The following is a 21501-nucleotide window of genomic DNA, read 5'->3' on the forward strand; positions in this document are numbered from 1 at the left end:
GTTTGGTGACCTTTTTCTTTTTTTGCAAAGTTCATTGCAACGTCTCTATTTTCCTTTGTTTTGCCAATGTTCGCTGTCTGCCAGGCGCTGCCACTCAAGCCCTTTGAGGCTTTGGTAGGCCTGATTTATGTTGTCTGGCAATTGACATGAATAAAAGTTCTATCTATCTATCTATGTTACGCTCCTAAGTCTGCGACGAGCGAGCAGCCGGAGCCTTGGCAAGTTGCGGTGCCGCTTTCTCTTTTCACTCCAAACTCGTTGCCTACCATCACGTAGCGGTTTTCCGCCTTTCCTTTCCTTCCTTACTTTCTCGCTACGCCAGTTGTGACTAAACTGCTATTCCCACACCTCTTCTTAGCATTTTGGAAACGACGTTAACTCGGTGCCGTGGTCGAACAAATTTTGGTTATTTCGACGAGTTATGCGGACTAGACAGGTTGGTTTGCCTGCAAGCTTCTTGAAAGTGAAGGTACAACCACAAAAACAATCACATGCCGCCGGTGGGAACCGAACCCACGACCTCCGAATTACGCGTCCGGTGCTCTACCAACTGAGCAACCGGCGTAACTCAGTTGGTAGAGCACCGGACGAATAATTCGGAGGTCGTGGGTTCGGTTCCCACCGGCGGCATGTGGTTGTTTTTTCTTGAGCTTTTCTAATCAATTAGTTTTAAGCGTTAACATATTCAGCAATATTCTAAATTGATGAACACCACCAAATAAATGAATAAATTAAAAAATCGCCTGCGTTCTCTTGGTTTCTGTGGCTGTTGGCTTCTCATATATATATATATATATATATATATATATATATATATATATATATATATATATATATATATTACTGCAAAGTTTTCCTTTGTTAATCTTTGTTTAAAAGTAACGCTTCTCTCGTCCACTCCCCAAATGTTGACGGCCTACTCTTCCGTTCGCTCCAAAGCGTGAGTTATTAACGAGACCAGTGTTTGGTCCAACGCCGCCTTCAGTGATTATCATTGGGGACAGAGATGGAGAGAGAGAAAAACTTTATTAAGGCAACTGTGTATAGATTCCCCTTGGGTCCCTGGACCGCCACGCGGTCCCACTTTACGTCTGAACGTTCATGTGGTGTTTGTTCATGACGTCGGCACCCCGAAGCACCGCAGCAAGCTGCGATGGCGGGTCCAGAGACGAGAGGACGACCTCCCAGTCCTCACAACTTGATAACTCGTTCTGTTCCGGCAGGGGAGGATCAGCAGGGCAGCCGAGAAGGATGTGGGGGAGTGTGGCGTGAGGGTCGCAGCACAGGGAGCATGCAGGGGAGGTGCCGCAGTAGTGAGACAGCAGCTGAGGGGATGAGAGAGAGCGGGTCTGGAGCCGTCTCCAAAGGATCTGTTGGGAGTGGGTAAGGGAGGGGTGTGGAGGAGAGTAAGTCCGACGCTACAAGCAGGGAAATTGCGTGAGCTCTGCAAAGGTCTGTGCCCGTTCTCTCGTGAAGCCTGGACCGAGGCCGTCCTGAGCCCGGCAAATGAAACCTCAGGCCAATTTATCGGCAGCCTCGTTTCCTAGATTCCCAGAGTGATCCGGCACCCACTGGAGCTCTACCCTGCGTGGTACGTTTTTGGTGAGGGTGTTCAACAACTCCCAAGCAGGGGAATGAATCCTGCCTCTCGTGAAGTTGAAGAGGGCCGTTTTGGAGTCGCTAAAGATGTAGTTTGCATTGGAATGTACAAGGGCTAAGGCGATGGCGCTTTCCTCTGCGTTCTCAGGCGTAGAGCCCGAGGGAAGGCGGTGTGTGAGGGGCTGTGCTAGGGCTGGATGGTAACCAGCTGCTACAGTTTCATGCGTTGTGCACTCGGCGTCTACCAAAATTGGGTTCTGGGCTTGTCCGTAATACTTGTGAAGGGCCTTAGCGCGAGCAGTGCGGCGAGGGATGTGGTACTGGGGATGAACATTCCGAGGAAGGGGTTTAACAACGAGGGGGGTATGAATATCTCGATGAATGGCTATAAGGTATGACTGATTAGCGGAAATGTTATTAGCGGATTAGCCCTCCATGCTGTTCGTGAAAAGGTGTTGTCTTCCAAGTACGTGGTTAGTCGGGCAAGAATTATGTGTTCGAAGGCCTTCCGGAGAGACGGTGTAAGAGAAATTTGTCGGATATTCTCTACTTTGATGGGTTGGTGGGGTTTAGGAATAAATATGATTTTTTCATGTTTCCAGGCGGTAGGGAGGGTAGCTGATTTCCAGCACTCGTTAAAAAAGGTGACTAGATGAGATATGGAGGCATCGTCAAGGTTTCGGATGGCAGTATTGGTAATTTGATCCATCGAGTTGAAAATCGAATTGTCAGCCGTCTCTCGATACCTGTGGGGACTCGTGGTACCACTTCTGACACCGCATGAGACCGACCCAACCAAACGATGTAGTTTTAAGACAGTCTCTTCTCCCTTTTCACTGCCTTCATCCTCATCCTCACGGTGAAATTTTATTCCGCGTTCCCACGGATTGGGAGGCAACACCAGGTGCTTACGTGCTATGCGATGCCTATGGACGTTACGGATGAAAGGCGGTGTAAAATAATCTCCACTCCTGCACCTAAATGCACCGACAGAGCATTTCATTGTGCAGGGTATCTCATAGAACTGGAATCCTTTGGAATTTCGCAAGCCCCACACCGCCACTGGTATGTACTACCACCACTTTTTACTCCTATTCTTTCGCTCGCCATCTTCATTCGTTTCCTCATGAATCAGCCCGGATTTCCTTTGTAACTTATAACGCTTTTCTCTTCGTAGGGAACTAATCTACGTACTTGCATGTTGTCCAAGTTTCCTCGCCAACCTCACACAGAAGGATTTTGTCACATATATTTTCAACACATATCTGAGCCGTTTTAACACGAACGAGTAAGGGGTCTCGTGAAAATAACATAACAACATGAAAATAACAACATGAAAATACGTAGATTGGTTCCCTACGAAGAGAAAAGCGTCATAAGTTTCGAAGGAAGTCCGGGCTGATTCATGAGGAAACGAATGAAGATGGCGGAAAGATAGGAGTAAAAAGCGCAGGTAGTACGTACCGGTGGCGGTGTGGGGCTGGCGAAATTCCAAAGGATTCCAAGTTCTATGAGATACGCTGCAGAATGAAATGCTCTGTCGGTGCATTTAGGTGCAGGAGTAGAGATTATTTTACATCACCTTTCATCCGTAACGTCCATAGGCATCCCATAGCACGTAAGCACCAGGTGTTGCCTCCCAATCCGTGGGAACGTAGAGTAAAATTTCACCGTGAGGATAAAGATGAAGGAAGTGAAAAGGGAGAAGAGACTGTCTTAAAACTACATCGTTTGGTTGGATCCGTCTCGCGTGGCGTCAAAAGTAGTACCACGAGTCCCCACAGGCATGGAGAGACGGCTGACAGTTCGATTTTCAACTCCATGGATCAGATTACCAATGCTGCCATCCGAAACCTTGACGATGCCTCCATATCTCATCTAGTCACCTTTTTTAACGAGTGTTGTTGTTTTTGTGGTGGTATACCTTCGCTTTCAAGAAGCTTGCAGGCAAACCAACCTGTCCATCAAAATTTTTGTATGGGCTAGCCGGTGGTTCATCTTAAGGAAGGTAACAGCAGCGCAAAAAAAAACAAAAAACGGGGACACAAGAGAGACACAACGTGCGAGCCATTTCCGCGCCAGTCCTGCTGGTTGTGTATCTCCTGTGTCCCCATTTTTTTGCGCTGCTGTTACCTTCCTTAAGATCAACCTGTCCAGTCCGCATAACTCGTCGAAATAACCAAAATTTGTTCGACCACGGCGCCGAGGTAACATCGTTTCCAAAATGCCAAGAAGAGGTGAGGGAATAGCGGTTTAGTCACAACTGGCGTAGCGAGAAAGTAAGGAAGGAAAGGAAAGGCGGAAAACCGCTACGTGGTGGTAGGCAACGAGTTTGGAGTGAAAAGAGAAAGCGGCACCGCAACTTGCGAAGGCTCCGGCTGCTCGCTCGTCGCAGACTCAGGAGCGTAACATCTAACCGCAGCCCTATGACGCTTGCGAACGACCCAAGGAGGGGCTGTGCAATTCTATGCCGCGTTGACTAGGTGCGAAGGGGAGATCCTGATTGATGCTAGCGGAAAGTGTGCGCCATTAAATGCTCCTGAATTCGCCGTGCAAGCGAATGCGCATTTTCGTAATGCCAATGGGAACGTCGAAAGCTTGTTTATTTCCTGGCTGAAATGAACAACACCGCATCAGTTGGCTTCACCCGCAAGGGCTAAGCCAAGTGTAAATAAAAAAATTAATAAAAGCCAATAAATGAATAAATAAATAAACGTGCTCGAAGTATAGAGGCTAAGCTAGGTATCTTATTGTGCTCGCAACAAATAGGTCAGGGCAAATTAACTAGAGATGTCAGAAACAGAGAGGCACAACCAAGAAACTACGCAAGCGCAAAACAGAACAGCAAAGACAAGGAGAAATTTGTTCGTCATGTTGGATCACCACGTGCAAAAAAATGTGTGTAAATACGCTTGTACCGTCGCTACTGTTCCCGTTGCTTGCACCCGCCAGACTGGCGCACCTTATCCGTCGGAAACGTCACTAATGGCACTGGCTCGCACTGATCAATGCGCTAAGCGGCTAGCTTGGCTCAAATAATTTATTTTCTGTGAATAAAAAACCGTGCAGCAAGTTACTGCGTAGATGGCACTCAACCAGCAAGTTTCATCACAGCTACCGTTAACACGTAAGTTTACATATGTGAGGTAATATATCGTCGTCAGTCTCCGCGCACAGTACATTGCGTGTTTGTGGTTACAAGTATTGTTTAAAGACACATCACTCGTGCCGTCTCAGCGTCATTGGAAGCAAAAAAGAACTCGCTGCACCCCCCCCCCCCCCCCTGTGATTTTCACTAACTTTGAAGCAATTATGTTCATCAATCTGCGACAAAAGTTTTGATTATTTGAAACTTGTAAGGCACAGTAATGCAGATATTGAAGCTAATGGTCAATTCTTACGATGTGTAGCAATATATTTCTTTTAAACTTTGTCTATCGCTCACGTGGAGGATTTAAGACTTCCATAATAAACCAATGTGGAGCGCTTTTGTCAATACCACAAAGTTTAATAGCCAAAATAAGCGAGCCTGTCGAAAGGACATCTGCGGTTATACTCATTATTATAGTTAAATCTTACAATACATAAAAAAATTGCGTTCATAAATCCTTTCTCGTTCAAAAATACTTTTGTCGAAAGTTTTTCGTTTGACAGGCGCTCCCCGCTGCGTACGAAGTTGGTGGAAACATAAAAAATCAGATATCTGCACCGAAATGCCAACGAGTTCCCAAGTCGCTTGCACTATCTCGTGAGGTTATGTGTAAATACGCATTGCACGTTGTTGCATTGTATTAACGCCAGATGCCCCTACTAGTCTATGGAGAAAACTATAAAGAAAAGCCTGTCGGGCGAAAGGCTGCCAGATTTTGTGTGCACAGCCCTTCAGTCTATTATAATATTCGGGAAGCGTCAGCCGCACAGTGCAGCGCCGCGGAACCAAACCGGAAAGAGAGTAAGGGTTAGTGAATGCACCGATACACTTCTGCAGAGGCTAACGTGGTCTGCTAGGATGTCATGCTTCGTAGGAATGATGACTGCCACTGATCGCTACCGCGCAGCGGAACGATGAGCTGTCAGGCCCAATTGATCGATCTGTCGCCCTATGCAATGCGGAATCATTCCATCACCAAACACGTCGTAGGTAAATAGCGAAGAAAATTCGAGGAAGGAGTTACAGTTTTTAGAAATAAAGAGTGATTAAAGAATATAGATTAAAGATTAAAGAAATAAAGAATATTAGGAGTGATTACTACGTTCGCACCCGTCTATCGGATTGCGAGGCGAGCACGCAATCCACAGACAACAAAAATCGTCCTGCTTTTTGCTAATAAAGGTGTTAAACGATAATAATAAAGATAATAATAATAATAATAAAGATAAAGGTGCTAATAATCTGATAACGTTCTGTTTTTTAGTTAAGTGAGTGTATGTAGATTATTTATAGTTAATTACCATGCCCCATCTCTGGCATCACGAGTTTAATGATTGCAGGCATTTATTTAGTTTAATCTGATCTTCCGCGCAGGCTACACGCGTGTAAATTAAACAATCATCGGCGAATAGTTCAATTTTCACAGGCGGGTTAATATTAGAAGGAATATCATTAATATACAATAAAAACAATAGTGGGCCTAAAACAGACCCCTGCGGTACTCCAGACACAACTTCACACTTCCCCGATTCACTTTTCCCGATTGTGCCCTTTGATAACGGTTTTTTAAATATGCCTGAATCCACAATACTACATTTTCACTAATTCCTAGGCTTCTGAACCTGGAAAGTAGTTCATGATGAGCAACTTTATCAAATGCCTTCGCAAAGTCTATACATACAACAAATATCTGTTGGCATTCATCTGTAGCTGTACAAAGGTCATGCACAGTTTCGATTAACCGTGTCACCGTCGAAAGGCCAGATCGGAAACCGTGCTGAACTGGGCATAATAAATCGTTTTTTTTTCTAAAAAATACAGAATATGTTTTGCTATTGTATGCTCTAGGACTTTACAGCACACAGAAGTGAGCGAGACCGGTCTATAGTTGTTTACACATAGCCTATTGCCACTTTTAAATATCGGAACAACGGTGGCATCACGCCAGTCCTGAGGTTCTGAATGATCCCGCAAAGATTTCTCGAATAAAAGCTGCAAATAATACGACATTCATTCAGCGTACCGTTGAAGAAATACCGTCGGTATTTCATCTGGGCCACACGATTTTTTTTGCATCCAACGTAAGCAAAGGCTGGAACACGCCCTACCTTGTAATGCGTAGGTCTTCTATTGGGTATTACATTCCGCGGACTAAAGATCACCGTCACTGTCACATCTATCCTTCGTGAAAACTGATTGCAGAAATTGATTAAATACGTTTGCAATATCTTTCTTTTCTGTCACGACTACGTCGCCATCCACTATCTGTTCTATTTGATTCTTTCTATCTGTGAAATATCGCCAGAACTTTTGTGGCGTTAATTAATTAATTCTGTTAATTAAGTACACAATTGTTTGTAAATCTTAAATGCATTCGTCTGATTCGACGTCTTTCTGCAAACAATTTCTAGCGTCCTAGTCAAGGAGGACTACATATGCGTTGGTAGGAAGTAGCGTAGCCATTAGCCCGCTCGGCTGCGGAACGGAAGGATGGTGGTTTGAATCCCATCGTGCACAAATATTTTATTGCGAAGCAATACTACTTTAGCTACCACCTCAGCCCGTTCCAGCGCGAGGCGGTGGTAGGCACCCCTTGACCTTTGGCATGGCCTTTGGCATGACGTCATACCATCTGTGTAAAAACGGGGCCCCATCTCGAGCCGTCGCAGCGCGAGGCGGGTAGGCACCAACGGCGGCCTAACTCCCGCTCCTCTCACCAGGGGCGCCGCGCGGAGTGACGTCATACCATCTGTGTAAAAAAAAAAACGGGGCCCCATCTCGCGCCGTCGCAGCGCGAGGCTGGTAGGCACCAACGCCGGTTCGCTCCTCTCGTCAAGCCTGTCAGATGCCGCCTCAAGCAAGCAAGACACCTCGGCAGAATGTAAAGAGGAAGCATCAGCGAGCTACGCAGACGGCAGAAGAACGAGAATAACGACTTTTTTTTTTCTGGTCTGACTAGAAAAGCGTGATACCTCTGTTGACAACCTTCTGCTGACAACCTTCTGCTGACAACCTTATGGCGACAACCTTCTGCCGACAACAATGAGGCATTAAAGGCTTTCGCCTTAAAAGCAGCTGTCGATTGCATACTTTCGTTGGGCATCGTCGGGACATCCTTTCGCGCAAGCTGGTTTCCAGGGGGAGAATACCCTGGAGAGTTTACAAAGGAGCTGTAGTTTCATTACTAATGCAATATCATTAACCCACCTGGGTTCATTCATCCACTATCCTCTCATTCTATATCTTAATGTAACATATAACATTTTCCTTCTTATCACCCGCTGCGCAGCCTTTTATTTACGTTGAAGCTTTTTAGCTAGCCTCAAATTTCCGCCGATCCGCTATTACTCGGAAGTTGTGACTAATATATAGATTTTATCGAGACACACTCGCAAACTGCTGTTCATTACCTCAAAGATCACAGCAAAAAAAAAAAAATGACAGCGCAAAGGAAACGAGGGCGACATCGAAGAAACCTAGACCGCAAGCCAAGCGCTGGGCTCAAAAAACCTGTTCTAATGCACTTCAAGCAATTTTCATTCTTCTAAATATTTCCCTCTCATGGTCTTCATCTGCACTGGCTGCATCGCCATAGAACGTATATAGTCCCGCTTACTATTTACTGCGCTCGTCTGACCGCCTTGTATTAGCTTGCGAGACTTTGAAAGCATTATTTTAGTCTTGGCTTATTAGTTTTGAAACCCAGCGTTCTGCTTTTCCTTTCATGGCTCTCAATCATGGAGTGCAATTTTTGCCTGAGTTATTAAATGGAATGCCAACTAAAAGTGGAAGATTTGTATAGCATTCCATATTAGCTTTCATCAGCCACCCCTTAGAATCCTATATTTCTTAATACACCCTGCATACTCGCCGCTATATATAAACTTGAAACCCAAAGCCGCAGATTGCACCCCTCCGGAGGGCAGTCTAAAAACATTGACCGCAAGTGGGATTCTTCAACTGCTGTTTCCATGTTAATCTTGCAAGAAAAAATGGTCCACGTGTCTGAGGGCAATTGTGCGGGCTCACCTGTCGCAGTGACGTGTTTACTGAGCAGATGTTTCTTTCTTACGGAAAGCATCAGATATAGTATATGCAGAGGATGATGCGCCTTGAAACACGGCTGCTGCGCCTACAATAACTTTGATGTCAAGCACAGATATTAAACGTAAGAGATACGGCCAGCGATATGTTTAACCAGGGGGCGAGGCGGCAGCCTCGACTATCGCTATGACGACCAACCAAAAAAAGAACAAAAATAAAAGCTCCTATCGAAGGGGGCGGAAAGCGGCAGTTGTTCAGGCCGCCTCTGCAGCGAACGTGCGTGAGGATCGATGCCTTCCGGAAATTTACAGTATACTCTGGTCGGGTTCTCCCCGGAACTCGACTGGAGGCCCCTCGGGTTCGTCGAGCCCATTGAACCCAGTAGACTATGCTCCGCCTGCGGACTGGTTCGCAAGAGGACGGCAGTGCTGCCCTGCAAGGACGTCCTGTGCGAGGTTTGCTACGAACAAAGCGTGAAAGACGGCCTGCACGTCTGCCCACTGGACGGCTACGAGTGCCACGACAAGGACCGTGTTAACTGGAATGACGTTCCTGGCGAGGAGCTGCTGAAAAGAGAGGTGAGATGAAGTTAAAAATTTTTGCAGTATTTGCTGCGACTTTTTCCCTTTTTTCTTCTATCCACAGAAAACTGATTAACTGCACACGCGGAGAACAGAAAAGTGCTGGTAAAACGGCGCATTTGCTTAGTGTTTAAACGCTCTCCCAATAGTATGAATTCATATTTCGTTTGGTTTGGTTTATTGGGGTTACTTTAACGTGCACTGACATCGCACAGTACACGGGCCTCTAGAATTTCGCCTCCTTCGAAACTCGACTCGCGGCCGGGATCGAATCCGCATCTTTCGGGCCAGCAGCCGAGTTGCGTAACCACTGAGCCACCGCGGCGGGTAAATTTAGGTTTAATGTAATCATCAAAGTGCGTATAAACAGCGCAAGCACTGGAAACCAAAAGCTGGTAGTAAGCTGACAGTACTGTCATGTAACTAGGTACAGTCTAGCGTGATTTCAATATTATTGCGAGCGTCGACCGAGAACAGCAACAGCGCCGTAGCTCAGAATCCTCTGCTGTGGCGAGGGAGGTATTAAGTGAGCTTCCCTTACTCTTTGTTCTTCCTTAAACAGGCGCCGCTCCCTTCTGGGCAAGTAGCTCTTAATTTTTTTTATTTTACTTCACCGAACAGGCAGCAGTGGTACTGCGCGCGCCGTATTCTTGGGTTTTATCTGGAAATGGACGCTAGGAAGCTGCATCTCGCGTGTAACCGGACTGCTGCTAAGCCAAGAACTATTTGCCACCCTAAGCAATATTCGGAAGAACATGACGTTAAGTCCGCGACGCGTTCGTTTTTTGCGGCCTCCCTCCACTAATATTTTTGCTTTTCTATTCTTTTCGGAAGGCCCCAAACAAAGGAAAAAAGGAAGGACGCGGCAAGTAAAAAGGCCAATTTGGACAAAATGCTCAGTACCTCTACTATTTTTCCTAGCTTTGACGTTATCATTTCCGCTATGGCGAAATATTTTGGCCAGCCATGCTCTAAACGTTTAAAAAATAAATACTTTTGATGTGCGGTCGTCGAGAATTGTGGGCGAATCATGCTTCTGATCATCCCCCGGCACATCATGATTTGCGGGAGTTTATAACGGCAGGACAATCCACCTTAGTATTTGTAGTAGCTTCTGAATTTAACAGTACAATTACTTTGAATTTTAAACTTTACGGTTGAAGTAATAGCGGAAAAATCACACGTGGAGAACAACTGAATATCGATAACAAAAACATCGGTTGTATTCAGGAATCCTTACATACGTCTTCTTCCGACGACTGCTCCTTGCGCGTGGTTCGTTGGCCACACTTGCACTGTGGCTGGCATCTGCCGTTCGGGAGAGGGACCGCTCGCGGGCGTTAAATGCAGGGCCGAAGCGCTGTTTGTTGTCGGCCTCCCCCCCCCCCCCCCCCCCCTCCCCCGGCTCCCATCTGTGTCGCTGCCAATTAAGGACGCCGTGCTCTCGGTGTCCTACTGTCCGCCGTGTTTTGGGTGCCGCCGTTCGGGTGCCTCCAAGATGGCCATGCTTTCTGCGGCCGTCTGTGCCTCATTTATTCCACCTTCCCACCGGATAGCGTATCATCGCAGGGAACCGCTTTTTCTTCTTTATGATTCCTTACTGCTTTTCTTTTTTGTTTCTGTACCGTATTACCGTAGCAAGGAGAGATAAGGTGGCATCGTTCTTCTAAAGCAGCGCAACGGCTTGAAAACAGACGAGGAAGGGACAAAAGAGAGCAGAACTAAAAACAGAATTGATTTATCAGGACACCAGTGCATAAGTACACGGTGGTATCGCAGAAAAAAAATAAAGAAACAACAAGTTCCACAACAATGTTCGCTTCCTACGATGCCGGCTGGTCGAATGGGGCTTTCTCCCAGCCACGTGGGCTTTCAGAGCTGCAGCATTAAATTGTCTTCGGATAGCCGAAAAGCTTAGGCGAAGGCGAAGATCTTCTTTCAGTTTATTTGCTGTCTTGAAGGGATCGGTGACGGCGGCATCTGTTATCATGGCGTCTTCCTCGTGAGTTTCTTTCCTTTGATGCGCCTCCTTAGGCCTCCTTTGATGCGCGGCATTTTCCAAGTGGTTTCCTCGGTAAAGGCTCGAAGATTGCGGTTGACTGTCTGCTGTGGACGAGTCACCGTCCGGGAAATCTCTTACTGGGATATGAACGTCCCCGAAGAAACAATGCAGTAGCGCTTCTCTAACGTAAGTCGTCGAGGCATTTTTACGGCGACAAGTGGTCCGGGATAGCATTCAACACTGCAGCAGAAACACCGTTGTGCAGAAATCTCCTGCGAAATTTCATTGCTGATGCTGACACGAGGCGATGTTGTGATGGTACTTTTTTAGCAACTAAGAAAGTCGTTCGAATGAAGCAGTGCCAAGGATCAGGTTCACCGGATCTTTCAGCCAATTTTATTATCGTCCGCGAAAATAAGAGCTAACCAAGTCTACACTTGATCGCAAAGAATGGAAAGCTTAGAATAAGGAAAGGGTGATGGTGATGGTTGTAGCATGCAACAGCAAACGAGGCAGAGAATGCGAAGTGGTGATTTTCATTGATCCGAAACCGGCCGCTAGGCGCCTGACACTCTAGGCCGGCCAGTGCTCGCGCGATAGCCTTCAAATCCGGCTATAATGTATATTGCAGACATGCCTACTAGAATTCACCTCATTCAAATTTTACCAAGCAAGCCTATTCGCTATAGGGCCATGTTGTTTGCGCCTAGTAACACCCCTCCCACTTCACAGTTAAGGAGGCATATTTTCTGAATATCAATATTGCTTTCATTTAATCTTGTGCTGCAGTGAGGACAGGCTACTGTTGCCCTGTTGCCTTTTGCTCATATGGTAGTGTTTACATGCACTCTACCTGCCAGGTGCATGGAAACACATGAATGCACGGCTAAGAGTGCGCAGTTCGGGGCTATTTGACACAGAGAATTTATACTCTGAGGTGAAATATGGGAAACGGTTTACTTCCAGAATAAAAAATTAAAAAATTAGAAGGCGCTCAAGGCCGATCCAATGGATGGACGAAGTCTGATTCCGACCGCGGACAGAGAACCACGTGACCCGACTTCACGTGCTACGTTTCGTGCCGCACCCCACAATAGCCCCAGCATAAAGGAAATCGGCCGGCAACGTAACTGCGCCGGCCTCACCGACTTAATCGCTGAGAAGCGCTCGACCCTAATAAAAGATACGACAAGCGAAAATGCCAGTAATTGCGGCTATTCAGGGAGCCCCCTCGGGGTTGAAGGTGCTCTCACGAGTCGTACTTCTTAAAGGGCTGCAGATTGCAGCTGAGGCGGCAGTGTGCAACCAGCGTCCATTTTAGAGCGCAGCTCTTTGGCGTCCGTTCCTGGGTTTCGCGTCGTCGTCGTCGTCGGCGTTGTCGTCGGCGTCGGCCTCGTAACCAGCTCCGCCCCCCTTTCATCCGCAGCTGGGGTTGACTCACTATCGGCGTCAGCGGCATCAGTCAGTCGCTGCTATCTCTTCCCTCCTCCCTTTATCGTGTTGTCCGCGTCAGCGGCATCAGTCAGTCGCTGCTATCTCTTCCCTCCTCCCTTTATCGTGTTGTCCGCTTGCTGCGCGCGCTTCTGCCCCCATCGTTTGCCGCTGGGTGTACACGCCGCCCCCCTCCCCCCTCTTCCTGCGAGTCTCCGGTTGTCAAAGCGCCGGCTCGAACTTAATTCCTTTCTTCGCTCCTCCTCCAATGCAACCCCTGTGCGGTGGCAATCAGAGAGCCAGATCGGTGGCGGCGGATCTGTATATGTGCACCGCCCGAGCCGAAATTGCCGCTGCCGTTCGCCCTGTGCGGTGGCAATCAGAGCCAGATCGGTGGCGGCGGATCTGTATATGTGCACCGCCCGAGCCGAAATTGCCGCTGCCGTTCGCCACTGCGAAATTATCTGCCAGTTCTTTCTGAGCCATGAGCGAGACGACCGATGGAAGTCCTCCGTCTGCTAAAAAAAAAATTGTGATAGCGCATACATGTGTTGCCCGATTTCTTTGCCTCAATCTATCGAAAAGGTGAAACAGCTTATTTGCTGCGCTCAAATTTCGCATTAGGAAGTAACGTCATCGTAGGTAATTTTTTGGCTTGCGAAGCATGCGCCGCTCTCGGACGAGGCGGAGCCAGTGACGCCTGATCAAATGGTGCCGTGTCCGTGCCCGGACGAAACAATTTGGTTCGTCGTGTGAATGGGCCTTTAGGCACCTGCCTAAGAGTGGACGCCATAGCGTGTGTTTCTTTTTCTTCAGTTACAAAACACCGCTGAACTATTCGTTATAACTAAGAAATAGAGATGGGGTTTGATACCCTAGCAGCTAGTGCCGACGAAGGAGAGAAAGAAGGAAGGCGAAGCTGCTGAAGTTCGGGTTCGCGCTTCCGAGCGCTGGTCTGCTGAGCAGCACCGCTGGAACAAGGACTGTGGCCGTCCATACTAACTGTGTGAGTCGCCTGGACTGGTGCAAGGGGAAGGATGGTGAGTTAGTGGCAGTGCAGGGGCGAGCTGCTGCTGAGGGTACACTGTGACAGGTGGCGCATAAGTCGGAACAACCAGCTGAGGTCGTGGCCGGATGACTGCTTCAGCATATGTCAGTGGTGCAGTGACCAGAGGAGGTGGATTAGTGGGCGGCAGGACCTCGGCTACCTGCTCCTGGATGACACGCTGGATAGAAGGCGACAGCGATGGTGTTGGGCCTGGTTGGCTGCTAACCAGCGATAATTGATGGGTGACCTCCTCCCGCACAAACTGCTTGATGTGCTGAAGAATGGTCGGCTGATCGTTAGCAGTACCGCCTACCGCCAAGTTCGAAAAGTTGTCTGGGCAAATGGCACGCCGGGTGAAATGACGCTGTTTGCGGAGCTCGTCGTAGCGTTGACACAAAGAGACGACGTCGAAGACAGTTTGGGGATCTTTAGACACCAACATTTGAAATGCTTCGTCTTGAATCTTTCAGAATGTGTCTGATTTTGTCTGCCTCGCTCATAGATGGATTGAGCCGCTTACACATGTCAACGACATCCTCGATATAGCTGGAGAAATTCTCGCCATTCTGCTGGGCACGACTGCGCAAACGTTGTTCGACACGAGGTTTACGAACAGCGGGACGTCCGAAGATGTCAGTGAGGCTGGTTTTGAGAGCCGCCCAGATAGTAAAATCAACTTCGTGGTTACGGAACCATAAGTTGACGACGTCGGTCACATAGAAGAGGACGTTCGTGACCTTAACGACGTCATCTCATTTGTTGTAAGCGCTCACGCGTTCGTAGGAGGCGAGCCAGTTTTCTACGTCTGTGTCGTCAGTGCCGCTCAAGATCGCTGGGCCGCGCTGACGGGCGGCACCTGAACAGATGACAGCGGTGGGGACAGGCTGGGCAGGTTGGGCCGGGGTGTCGGATGTCGTGGTAGAGCCTGGCAGCCTGGGCATCGCGGCGTAGATCCAGGGGGAGGACAGGCAGCACCTCCACCAAGTGTAATGAGGCGACTCGCAGAGTTAGTATGGATAGAGGCCGCCGCGGTGGCTCAGTGGCTATGGTGCTCGGCTGCTGGCCCGAAAGACGCGGGTTCGATCCCGGCCGCGGCGGCTGAATTTCTTTGCAGGAGAAATTCGAGGCCCGTGTACTGTGCGATGTCAGTGCACGTTAAAGAACCCCAGGTGGTCGAAATTTCCGGAGCCCTCCACTACGGCGTCTCTCATAACCTTAGTCGCTTTGGGACGTTAAACCCCATAAACCAAACCAAACCAGTATGGATAGCCACAGTACTTGTTCCAGCGGTGCTGCTCAGCAGACCAGCGTTGTTATTGTTGCCTTGGTGGCATGGCACATACCCACGACGGGGGATTGGCCAGAGTTCAGTGAGGAGCGTTCGGAAGCGCAAACCCTAACTTCGTCAGCTTCGCCTCCCGTCATCTTTCTCTCCTTCGTCGGCGCTAGCTGCTGGGGCATCAAACGCCATCTCTCTTTATTACATAACACGGTGCTTTCTTTACACAGTCGAGCCCACTTATAATGAAATTGACGGTCCCACGGATTGCATCCGTTCTATCCGAGGTTCATAGTGGACGTCCCATCTTACAGCCGGAAGTACCACGTCGGGCGGTGTAAATCCTCTTTGTGGATCTGGATATTTGGACTGAACCCTATTACGATGATTTTAAGTCTCCAAAGAAGTAAAATGCTCCTCACCGATACCCTTGCTACCAACCAGCTCGTTTAGGTACGCGGTATAACTAATCACGGTGGAAGCGCTCAAGGAAGCAAGGGGCATCTCATCCTAGTAATTCTCCTTAATCGATTTCAGGCAATGCGAGGTTTTTCGTACTTCGCGTCAGTGCATGGCTTCCAAATGTTCGTGTCGTCATCCGCACCAGCGAAGTCATCTCTGGCGACATCACGTCGCGCAAGATGCGCAAAGACGATGAGTCGCCACAAGTCAAAACGCGTCCGGCCAGCTGCGGGTGCCGCCGGCATATTAGCTTGGGAAACCGCAGGCGGAAGCAGCCGGAGTCGTCTGCTTGTTGCCTGCTTTCGCTGTACGAGATAGTTAGTTTGGCTATGTTTTTAGATAAAGGGAAGTAACGTTATAGTCACTAGTTTAAAACTGAAAAGGAATCGCAGGGTAGCTTTCACGCTCATGCACCACACTTTATTTGACTAAGAACCAGGGCAGATAAGATGAAGAAAGCACCCCTGGAGGTAGTTTGGTATGGCAGTGTTTGCTTCCATATTCACTTCTTTCAATGCTCGGCTTTGCAATATGACATAGGGAAAATGTAGCCACATAAGCTCAATTAAGAGCTCAGTAGCGAAGCTATGTTCTATCACAGTTCAATGTTCATGGTACACATTATAATCTGCACCAACACATCGCGAGAACCATACTAAAAAAGCTGAGAATTATGCCTGTAACAGGGTTGTGACAATAACAAAGGAAGGTCAGGTATGGCTAGAGCACTGGAGACTTCACAGGAGCAGTCAAATTATGTAGGTTACTGTAGCGGAAGACGGCGACAAGCCGATATCCTGTACCGTGACAGGTGCCCGTGAAGGAGCAGAAGTGAGCAGAGATCCAGCGACTATGGCAACCTAAGGGGCGTCACTCACCGCCATTATAAGACGGCTGGTCAGAAGCAGACGAGACGCTGGCTGCGGGGCGGTAGGCGCAAAGTGGTGATTTTTCTTTTACTCCATTGGCGACTTGGGGCGCACTGAGACCAAGAAACTCCATTTAAAAATGGGAGTTATATGGAGAAGAGGCCTCTTTTGTGGCTCTTATTTTGTGCAGGAAGTAAAAGAGGTAATTTGGCACATTGTTACTCCATATTGATTGAGTAATGTTTCCGCATATAGAGTTTAAAAGATGACGCCCAACACTAAAACTCCCATACGGGTTGATTCGTGATCAAGGTGCGGGACAACTTGAGCACGTGAATTATGGCAATGTCCAGTTTTAAGGATTAAGGATAGTTGCCGGGCCAGTTGGTACATGATCACACCGTAAAACAGCGCGCTTGTTTTTTGTTTTCCTTTCCGGTATTTATTGCGAGCAATGCAATAAACCATGCAGTTGTAAGTTCAGCGCTGTGTGTGTGCGTGTCTTCTTTCTTCGTCCCGTGTAAGCGCGCTGTTTTACGGTGTGAATGTACAGTTGCTTATGATCCTCGTCGTGTTCGTTGGCAGAAGAGAAGAATGTGGTCAAGAACGTGGCCGCGCAGTTTTCGAGCACGCGCAGGACCTCCCTATTTTTATGCGAAGCATATTGCTAGAGCTATGCCCCACGCCGTCACCGTGGCTGTACGCGTCCAACCACGTGACACGATGACGTCACACCATGTGACACGATGACGTCACACCACGTGACACGATGACGTCATGACAGATAAGAAACAGGTCCCCCACCTCGCGCCGTCGCTCGGAGCTGTACGCGACCAACCACGTGACACGATGACGTCACGACAGATCGCCGTCACGCGCTGGGAGAGGGAGAACGATGTCATCGCACAGACGCCGGAATGTCCTCGAGCGGCATTCCCCCGCATTTCGAACGCGCGTTTACACTCGGTGTAGGTGAAACGCTCGCTCCACCGGGCAGGCGGACGCGGCTTCCGTGGCAATCCAGGCGCTCACCCAACGCGCGTCTCGGGGTTAGTCGGCGTTCCGCTGTAGCCATGGCGTTGTCTTCCCCCACGACGAAGGCTTCTAGTGGTTGTATTAAAATGACCAAGTATTCAACCAAGGAAAGCCAAGTATTACCAAGCCTAGCCATCAATATGCTTGGCATCTGACAAGGCTTAACCTTAGCTAAGCCTCACCCATTTTTTTTTGGCTATATTCCGGGCGAACTCAGCAAGCCACCCGACGAACGACTCGTTTGTGTCTACATGCTCCCTCTAAACTTAAGACCAGTGGCCCACTGATAGAATAAAAAAAGTTGCGAACCATTTGGACCTTTGCGTCATGTATTTAGCATGCGAGAAAGTAGCTTCCAAAGCACTACGCTTTGCGACTCTTCCCAATGACAAAGTGTGATCATCAGTTTTTCTCGCTCTTGCACAGATTACTAACACACCAGAGCTAGGCGTCAGCTTTTAAAACGTGCGTTTTTCACGGTCGCGTCTGGTCAAGTTTTTGCGGCCCTCGAAACGTACTGTAATTGTTACTTTTGTTTTCTCTCTTTTTGGTCGGCGCGTTATTTCCGCAGGAAGCGAGAAGATGATGAGATGAAGACTAGGAGACGGTCGTCGCTCTCCGCTTTGGCAAGAAAGTCGCTTTCGGCTGTGGGACAGAATTTACAGCATCTCCTCGTTCGCTGTATCAAAGTTCTGCAGCCATACGAGTTCGTTCTATCTGAAACGCAATGTCCTTGCCCTAGCACTTATTTTGACGATCGCACCGCCGTCGCTAGTAATAAGCAAGCGTTCGTTATATCTGCTGCGGTTATAAGTGTGCTTGACTGTATCCGTATTTTTTGCTGCGATATACTACACCGCATTCTATTACAACATACACAAGTCTTTGTTATATCCCGCGCTTTCGTTATATTCGTATTTTCAGCTACGGCATATGCACCGTTTTCGGGTAAGACATAACACGCCACTTTTCGTTTTATCAGGCGCTCTCGTTATATCGGGATTTTGGTTACGACATACTCCACCACCTCCGATGCTATATTGTATGTCACTGCTTTGCATATACCACGTCTCTGCTCTGCACGACATACGACACCGCCTCATCCTACCCACCATAGAAGACATTCGTAATTATTCCGACATGCTAGGAGACCGTTGGCGTGATGCCAGGCCACGGAAGCGGTGTTTTTTCGGAGGCCCGGGCTGTTACCTGGTTGCGCAAAAAATATTTCTGTAGACGCAATGAATAGGGAGGTCGCCATTTATAATATCTCTTACCAAACGCTCGGCATGGCTAAAACACATTCGCTAGAAGTCGACAAGAGGCGATAATTTATATTCAGTAACTATTAGGCGCCGCCGCAGTCGCTCAGTGCTTATATTGCACGGCTGCTGTCGCAAAAGACGTGGGCTCGATCCCGGCTGCGGCGATCGAATTTCGATGGAGGCGAAATTCTAGAGGCCCGTGTACTCTGCGATGTCAGCGCACGTTAAAGTACCCCGGGTGGTCGAAATTTCCGAAGCCCTTTACTACGGCATTCCTCATAGCCTGATTTCGTTTGGGACGTTAAACCAATAAAACATGATCAGCTAACAATTGTGAATATAAGCCGCGCCGCCTTATTTGTCTTCCATTCTTCCCTTTCTTTTCCCATCGCAGCAACAAGCCTAGCCTCACACTGTTGACCGTGCGTTCAAGGAAGGAATCCGAGATACACCATGCGGTGGTCTCGTTTCGAGTGTTTTCATTGCATACGCACCACAATTTATAAGATGGGAAGAAAAAAAGACGGCCCCTTTTTTAAGGGGAATTTGTGCGACCAAGAAATTAGTTGCACAGCCTTAAGCACTTTATCGAGAGAGTATAATGGCGGAGTACGCCATGATGCGCTTCTTGGTGTCCCGCGAATAGTACCATTTTTTTTTTTTTAATTTTCCAGGTCCGCTGCTGGAATGAAGAACGTGGCTGCCGTTCTGTGATGGCCGCTTCTGAGGTTTTCCGGCACTTTCAGCGCGAATGTTTACACCACTCGGTTTCCTGCCCCAAGTGTTCTGCTTGTGTTCTTTTCAGCGACGTTTGTCCCCATTTATTGTCGGGCTGTGAAACAAAAGTGACGCCTCTTGAAACCCAAGCTGCAGTTCCGTCCCAGTGCGAGGATACCGTCCAGTGTTTCAATGCTTTCAGCCGCCTGCTTTTCAAATTCTGCTCGGAAAGCACGAGGTTATTTGAGCGCCTTGTGGCTGACACTGCCACGCACGGTGACACACTAAACGGAGTCTGCCATGCCATAAAAACTCTGAAGAAATCTCTAAAACAAGAACTGGCTGCTGCGACGCGGCAAAATTACGACTTTCTGATTGAAGGCATGCGTGACATCACTACGTCTACAGAGGAAATGAAATCATGTGTCACTACATTAGGTGATGCTGTCACTAATATTCCCGGGAGCATAAACACATTACAAAGAACACTTGAAAACGAACTTGAAAAGCAGTCGAGGGGCACTCGAGACCAGTTCGCGCAGATTGAAAATTCCATCAAGGCTGAAGTTAAGGAAACTACGCAGACGGCAGTGGAGAAAATTAGACATTTCATTGCGCATCCTAAACTTCAAGTGGCTATGTCCATATTCTATGTAAAAGGTGTTAATGGGCTTAAATACGAGGCACTAAAACATGGCTGGTCTGTATACGTAAGCCAGAAGGTCTACCTGCGCGGGTACTGCATATGCCCTGGCGTCCTCCTGGAAAAGGAAGGTGAATCTATCAAACTTTGCACGACAATAGTTCTGTGCAAAGGTGACATGGACGGCATTCTTCAGTGGCCTTTCCCGCACAAAATCAGCCTATGCATATTGCATCCCAAAGACGGCTCAAAACGGGAATCTGTGGCAGCGCCAAAATCTTCTTATGAAGAATTTCAAAAGCCAACTCAATCTGCAAACCAACCCGCGTATTTTGTCGGCAAAGCACTTGACCTCAACGACCTAATCGTTGGCGGTTTCGTTGAAAAGGACACCCTTATGGTCAGATGGGAGTTGCAGCCCTGACACGCATGTGAATGAGACGAGGAGACTAGGGGGCTTTCTCAAAGGGTACCTGTGCTTGAGAGAAATCTTTTGGAATGTCTGATATTTTGTATTCCGTTATCTTGTTAAAGCGGCTCGACGGCTCTCTATTCCTATTTGTCTGCATGTAGTTACCGTTTTGACCTTGACTCATTAAAAAGAAAATGTTCTCACTTTTTTTTCATTTCTGTTGTAAGTCGATCAGTGACCTGAGAAATTGGCACAAACCAAATGCTGAGTGAATGCCCTGTGTCGAAATGGTTATGCTCAAATAACACAGAAGAGAAGTGTCTGAGGTAAAACTGAGAAAGAAAGCAAGACTGCAATATAGAACCCTCCATGCTGCGACGTCAGCGATAGTCTTGAACGTAGCCATTTGTCCAGATCACCCTATCGAGATTCAGAGTAAAGTGCACACGCCGGCTAATTCAACGTTTTTCAGAGTCTTGCAGCCACTATGGAGACAAATAACTGCACTTGTAAATAAAATGCCGCACACATGACACTCTACCATTACACTTGCCAGGCTACGAGATGATTTGAGCCGTCACAAAAAATACCTTAGAGTACCCATAACGTTCCGGTATGATCACCTTGCATCTTGACCATGTCATCTTCGCATTTTGTTTTCCTGAACAATTTTGCATTCATGTAGGTTAAATGAACACGTAATTAGCGGCCGTGAGCGTATGCCCTATGGCAACCCTCCGGTCTCTCAAAGCTGCATTCGCGACTCCTTTCTGAGTGAATAGGCATTGGTCGCTTTTAGTTGCGTCTGACAGTACCTCCTGTTCTGCAGTCATTCATACAGACGATATTCCCTCTCTGCAGGGGAGGTAGACTTAGGGAAGCATGACGGCAACTGAGGTCTCTTTGTATCTCCCAAACATCATGGTCTCCCCATCGGAACGTTTTCACGTTGACGACCTGCGG

General features: G+C 47.9%; 1 protein-coding gene across 1 annotated transcript; it reads left to right on the forward strand.

Annotated features, from left to right (window-relative positions):
* The first annotated feature begins 9084 nt into the window (after positions 1 to 9084).
* Positions 9085 to 20550, forward strand: LOC149337076 (TNF receptor-associated factor 6-like). Its single transcript, XM_089554820.1, has 2 exons — positions 9085 to 9372; positions 19441 to 20550. Exons 1-2 carry the CDS (start codon positions 9085 to 9087, stop codon positions 20548 to 20550), a joined length of 1398 nt encoding a protein of 465 aa, XP_089410946.1.
* Positions 20551 to 21501: the final 951 nt, after the last annotated feature.

This window comes from Amblyomma mixtum, chromosome 7 (genome assembly GCF_055824585.1).
Source record: "Amblyomma mixtum isolate Tamu chromosome 7, ASM5582458v1, whole genome shotgun sequence".
Classification (NCBI taxonomy): domain Eukaryota; kingdom Metazoa; phylum Arthropoda; class Arachnida; order Ixodida; family Ixodidae; genus Amblyomma; species Amblyomma mixtum.